At 40.2% G+C, this 6,208-nt stretch overlaps 2 protein-coding genes across 2 annotated transcripts; one reads left to right on the forward strand and one right to left on the reverse strand.

Annotated features, from left to right (window-relative positions):
- LOC18792622 (sugar transport protein 13) lies at nucleotides 308–2,290 on the forward strand. Its single transcript, XM_007223182.2, has 5 exons — nucleotides 308–440; nucleotides 574–896; nucleotides 971–1,095; nucleotides 1,182–1,473; nucleotides 1,580–2,290. Exons 1-5 carry the CDS (start codon nucleotides 308–310, stop codon nucleotides 2,240–2,242), a joined length of 1,536 nt encoding a protein of 511 aa, XP_007223244.1. The 3' UTR covers nucleotides 2,243–2,290.
- Nucleotides 3,590–5,596, reverse strand: LOC18789687 (sugar transport protein 13). The gene is made up of 5 exons (XM_007223183.2): nucleotides 5,464–5,596; nucleotides 4,974–5,296; nucleotides 4,732–4,856; nucleotides 4,346–4,637; nucleotides 3,590–4,252 (listed from the first exon to the last, which is right to left on the reverse strand). Exons 1-5 carry the CDS (start codon nucleotides 5,594–5,596, stop codon nucleotides 3,590–3,592), a joined length of 1,536 nt encoding a protein of 511 aa, XP_007223245.1.

Genomic DNA, 6,208 nt, shown 5'->3' on the forward strand with positions numbered 1-6,208 from the left:
ACTCTAGTGCAACTAACTCCTCGTTAATGCCTAACCAAGCATCAAGAAAGAAAAACAACCGAAGATCAATGCCATGAGGAGAGATCCTGACCGTGTCACTAACTAAATGATCCATTTTTTACGTACGTAATTCACTCCTTGTTGCCATGAAGTCATCTAGTATATATAAATCCCTCAAACACACACTTCATTTCACCGAGCTACTCTTTTCTTAAGAACAGTTGCCTTGAGGTCGTGGACCATATACAAACTACAACATTCCTCAAATTAGATACTAAGAATTAAGGTACAGTTAAGCAGGAAAACTATGGCGGGTGGTGGCTTTGGGGCCGCGTCAGGAGGCGGAGACTTTGAAGCAAAGATCACGCCTCTAGTGATCATGTCTTGCATAATGGCCGCTAGCGGAGGCCTCATGTTCGGTTATGATGTTGGTATTTCAGGTAGGCATTGTGGAGCTTTTCATATCATTCACGTAAAATTAATTAACCTTTTTTTTTTTGGGGTTAAAAAATTAATTAGAATTCTTTCTTAATTTAATTAATTTGACACGTGTGATCATTGTGATGGATGCAGGGGGTGTTACATCCATGCCTCCTTTCCTGAAACAATTCTTCCCGGTTGTTTATAAGAAGACTCAAGAGACTGGACTTGAGAGCAACTACTGCAAATACGACAATCAAGGCTTGCAGTTGTTCACATCTTCCTTGTACCTCGCTGCTTTAATTTCAACCTTCTTTGCGTCGTACACAACCCGATCCCTGGGGCGAAAGCTCACCATGTTCATTGCTGGGGTTTTCTTTGTAGTCGGAACAGTTTTTAATGCTGCAGCTGTTAACCTTGCCATGCTTATCATTGGGAGGATCTTGCTTGGTTGTGGAGTTGGTTTTGCTAACCAGGTACATAATTATTTCCTAATCTTAGTTTTTTCTATAACATGCTAGGTTTTACTAATTAATGAATATAAGTACAGGCAGTGCCGCTTTTTCTTTCGGAGATTGCACCCACAAGAATTCGCGGGGCACTTAACATACTCTTCCAGCTAAATATCACCATTGGCATTCTTTTCGCAAATCTTATCAATTATGGAACTGCCAAGTAAGCCACCATCCTCCCTAATATTCCATTAATCATCACCGGTAATTAGACACGAGTGATTAATTAATGTACTTTTTCTGGCACAGAATTGAAGGGGGATATGGATGGAGAGTGTCACTAGGTTTGGCTGGCATTCCAGCAGGTATGCTGACTATTGGGTCTCTCATTGTGGTAGACACACCTAACAGTTTGATCGAACGAGGTAAGTTGGAGGAAGGAAAAGCAGTTCTTAAAAGGATTAGGGGTGTTGACAATGTGGATCCAGAATTCTTAGAGATTGTGGAGGCAAGTCGTGTGGCAAAAGAAGTGAAGCATCCTTTCAGAAACCTCCTTAAGCGTAGGAACAGGCCTCAATTGGTCATTGCAATTTGGATGCAGGTGCCGCAACTATACTAGAACTTGTGCTAACTAAGGCATTTCAAAATCTTAGTTACATTTAACGCGTATCAGATAATCTCACATGTTATGTTTTACATGCCTACAGATTTTCCAGCAATTCACTGGCATTAACGCAGTCATGTTCTACGCTCCAGTTTTGTTCCAGACCTTGGGATTTAAGAGTGATGCTTCCCTCTACTCAGCTGTTATCACAGGAGCTGTCAATGTCCTCTCAACCGTTGTATCAATATACTTTGTTGACAGAGCTGGTCGGCGCGTGCTATTGTTAGAAGCCGGTGTCCAAATGTTCCTTTCTCAATTGGTGGTTGCAATAATAATGGGACTCAAAGTGAAGGATCACTCTAACAACCTTGGCCATGGCTTGGCAATTATTGTGGTGCTTATGGTTTGCAGTTTTGTTTCATCGTTCGCGTGGTCTTGGGGACCTCTCGGGTGGTTGATCCCTAGCGAAACATTCCCATTAGAGGCCCGCTCAGCAGGCCAGAGTGTGGCTGTCTGTACCAACATGCTCTTCACCTTTATCATAGCACAGGCCTTCCTCTCAATGCTTTGCAACATGAAGTTTGGCATTTTCCTCTTCTTCACATTTTGGGTCTTTGTCATGACAATTTTCGTTGTGGTCTTAATTCCTGAGACCAAGGGTGTCCCTATTGAAGAGATGACAGAAAGAGTTTGGAAGCAACACTGGTTCTGGAAGCGATTCATGGATGACGTAGAAGATGATCCTAAGGGCAAGTTGCATGCTTGAACTATCTGAATTCAGATAGTTTATTATCTGCTTGGTGGTTTATTAGATTTTATAAGTTCCCTGAATTTGAGGCTTAATAGTTCTTCTTTGGTTCTAGTAGCCTCACAACACGCGCCCTCTGCTTGCCAAATAATCTGCTAATTTATTTTCTGAGAGGCAATATTTGAACAAAATGTATTCCTGCAGGCTCCTCTTGGATTACATTTCATTCTTTTGATTTCGTTTATCAATTCAATTGTCGGAACTGCCCTCTTTCTATCTGCATGGATTTTGATGAATTGTGTTTTTCTTAAAGCAAACTTGTCAAAATGAAGAGGATAACAAGAAAGAATGTTTATCCCGAGAGAGATGTTTTTGAGCTCTCCTCTCTCTCAACAAAATGAAAGCATAAGAGAAAGGAGAGCTCAAAAATGCATTGCTAAAATCTTTAATATTACGGAAATATGAAAATGTACAATTGTAGTGATATACAATTGCAATAATATGTACAATTGTGATGAACAAAATTGAAAGAAAATTTCTAAAGGCATAATAAACCAAACAAAATTAACAACCGCCATGCATACGCCGTAAGATGGTTTAAGCATTTGCCTGGGCCTTGGGATTATCTTCGATTTCATCCATATATCACTTTCAAAACCAGTGCTTCTTCCATACTCTCTCAGTCATCTCTTCAATAGGGACGCCTTTCGTCTCAGGAATTAAAAAGAGCGTGAAGAGAGTCATGGCGAACAGCGAGTGAACTTTCATAGAAAAAGGCATGATTTAGTCTGTGTCATGGTCAGGATCCTTCCCCATGGCATGATCTATGGTTTTGGTTTTCTTTCTTGATTGCTCGGTTAGGCATTAAAGCGAAATTCGTTGAACTAAAGTTGATCAAGTCTGTCTAGAGTAAAACTAGAAGGACCACATTTCCTAACCTCATCCTGTGGTGGTTAATTCGTCAACTAGTACATCTTGCATATGTCTTAAAATGGATGTTGGCATGCCACAAGGTGTATCAATGCACACAATAGTTTCCACTGTCAACTATTTGATTTGTTTTGAATAAAATATTTAAGACGCACTGTTAACCAGATCATGCGTGACATAACAATAAAAGATAAGCCTTACATTAATCAGTGAAAATAACAATTATTAAAGCAATTGACATGCAGTGTGTAGTCTATACGCTGCTGACAAGTACTTTGCTTGGAATGAAATTGAAGCTACGTTCAAAGGAAGAAAAACAAAGCAAATGGCATGGAGGTGCGAGATGAAGGTCTACTAGAACTAAACAAGAACTCCTAAAACTTAAATTCGTGGAAATTGTAAAATCTAAGAACCCTGCAGGCAAGGATAAGTGCTTTAAGCATTTGCCTGGGCCTTGGGATTATCTTCGACTTCATCCATATATCGCTTCCAGAACCAGTGCTTCTTCCATACTCTCTCAGTCATCTCTTCAATAGGGACACCTTTTGTCTCGGGAATTAAGAAGAGAGTGAAGAGAGTCATGGCGAAGACCCAAATTGCGAAGAACAAGAAAATGGCAAACATCATGTGGCAAAGCATTGAGAGGAAGGCCTGGGCTATAATAAAGGTGAAGAGCATGTTGAAAAAGACAGCCACACTTTGGCCGGCTGAGCGAGCATCTAGTGCGAAAATCTCACTAGGAATCAACCACCCAAGAGGTCCCCAAGACCATGCAAAGGATGCAACGAAACTGCACACGAAAACCAGCACAAGAATTCCCAAGCCATGGCCGAGGTTGTTCACGTCGTCCTTAAGTTTGATTCCGAGCACTACTGTAATCACAATTTGAGAAAGGAACATTTGAACACCCGCTTCTAGCAGGAGCACGCGGCGACCAGCTCTGTCCACAAAGTAGATTGATACAACAGTTGAGAGGACATTGACAGCTCCTGTTATGGCGGATGAGTAAAGGGAAGCGTCACTCTTAAATCCCAAGGTCTTGAACAAAACGGGAGCGTAGAACATAATTGCATTAATGCCAGTCAATTGCTGGAAAATCTGTATGCACGTACAAACATAACATGTCAGACTATCTAATAATATGTGATTGTGAAAACTTGTTAACACAGCAATAGGCTATAGTCGCAGCACCTGCATGCAAATTGCAATGACCAGTTGAGGCCTGTTTCTGCGCTTAAGGAGATTTCTGAAGGGATGCTTCACTTCATTAGCCGCACGACTGGCCTCAACAATTTCTAAGAACTCTGGTTCGACGTTGTCAACACCGCGAATCTTTTTAAGAATGGCTTTCCCTTCCTCCATCTTACCGCGAGCAATCAAACTGTTAGGAGTGTCTGTTACAATGAGAGACCCCATGGTTAACAAGAGTGCTGGAATGGCAGCTAAACCCAGTGATATCCTCCATCCATTTGGCCCTGACATTCTGCATGCAGTTGGTACATAGCACAACTTCATTACACCTTATATGTGATTAATATTTATAACTAGCTAATAATTAATTATATTGGCTTAATTACTTGGAAGTTCCATAGTTGATCATGTTTGCTACAAGAATGCCAATGGTGCACATCAGCTGGAAGAGTATATTTAGTGACCCACGAATTCTTGTGGGTGCAACCTCCGAAAGGAAAAGTGGCACCGCCTGTAATCAATCATATAGATATCCATTAATTACATGGAATTAAATTTATGAATATTATGTGTTCAAACTACAAATCCTTATAATGGAAATTAAGATAAGATTAAGAGTTAATTAAACCTGGTTTGCAAAACCAACTCCACAACCAAGTAAGATCCTGCCAATGATAAGCATGGCAAGGTTAACAGCTGCAGCATTGAAAACTGTTCCGACGAGGAAGAAAATCCCCGCCATCAACATGGTTAGCTTTCGGCCTAGCGATTTGGTTGTGTAGGACGCAACGAAGGTAGCTACCAAAGCAGCGAGGTACAATGAAGACGTGAACAGCTGCAAGCCCTGATTATCGTATTTACAGTAATTGCTTTCAAGTCCAGGCTGGCTGTTCTTCTTATACACTGTTGGGAAGAATTCCCTCAGGAACTCCGGCATGGATGTAACACCCCCTGCATGATCAATTATAATTTGATCATTAGACTACATTATAAATTAATTATGTTTACATACGTAGTATCAAATACTTTTAATCATTTGTGTTTTAAGTATATAACCATTTGCATGCATGCATGCATGAGAACATAGCTAGCTATCTCTTTGCTACATACGTACGTACCGGAAATACCAACGTCATAACCAAACATGAGGCCTCCGCTGGAGGCCAATATGCAAGAAATGATCACAAGAGGTGTGATCTTTGCCTCAAAGTCTCCTCCTCCCGTCCCGGTCCCAAATCCACCACCCGCCATGGTTTCTGCTTCTTAATCAATTTAGAACTCGAACTTACTTCGCTACACTTTATTTCTTATAGTATCTAATTACACATAAGTATTTTGCATTTATTTATGTATATATATCTACTAGATGACCCCTATCAAACTGAAGAAGAAAAGGAAGAAGAAGAGACTTTGCTCGGTGAAATGAGGTGTGTGTTCTTCAGGGGCTTATATATACCAGACGACCTGAAAATCTAAAGGCGACAGAGAGTGAACAACGTTGAAAATGGATGACTGTCGTGACTTAGTAAGTTCCATGGACAAGACCTTACCACATGGCATGGTCAACTGTTGTTCTATACTCTTCATTCTTCTTGCTTTGCTTAGTCTTAGTCGTGTCCAAGATATATATTTAGACAACCCAAAATTATCCAGCTAAAATTGTCATATCGAGTCATTGAAATGATCTGATCCGCATAGTAAATAATATGTATATTTTGAGACTTCTATTTATAAGCCAAATCTGTTATGTTTTAAAACAATATTACTTAAAGGAATATTTTTGCTCATCACCTTAAACCAAGTGCACCATTATCTCCACTTTCAACCCAAGATTTCTCTAAATTGTTAAACCATAATAGCACA

Source organism: Prunus persica, chromosome G1 (genome assembly GCF_000346465.2).
Source record: "Prunus persica cultivar Lovell chromosome G1, Prunus_persica_NCBIv2, whole genome shotgun sequence".
Lineage (NCBI taxonomy): Eukaryota > Viridiplantae > Streptophyta > Magnoliopsida > Rosales > Rosaceae > Prunus > Prunus persica.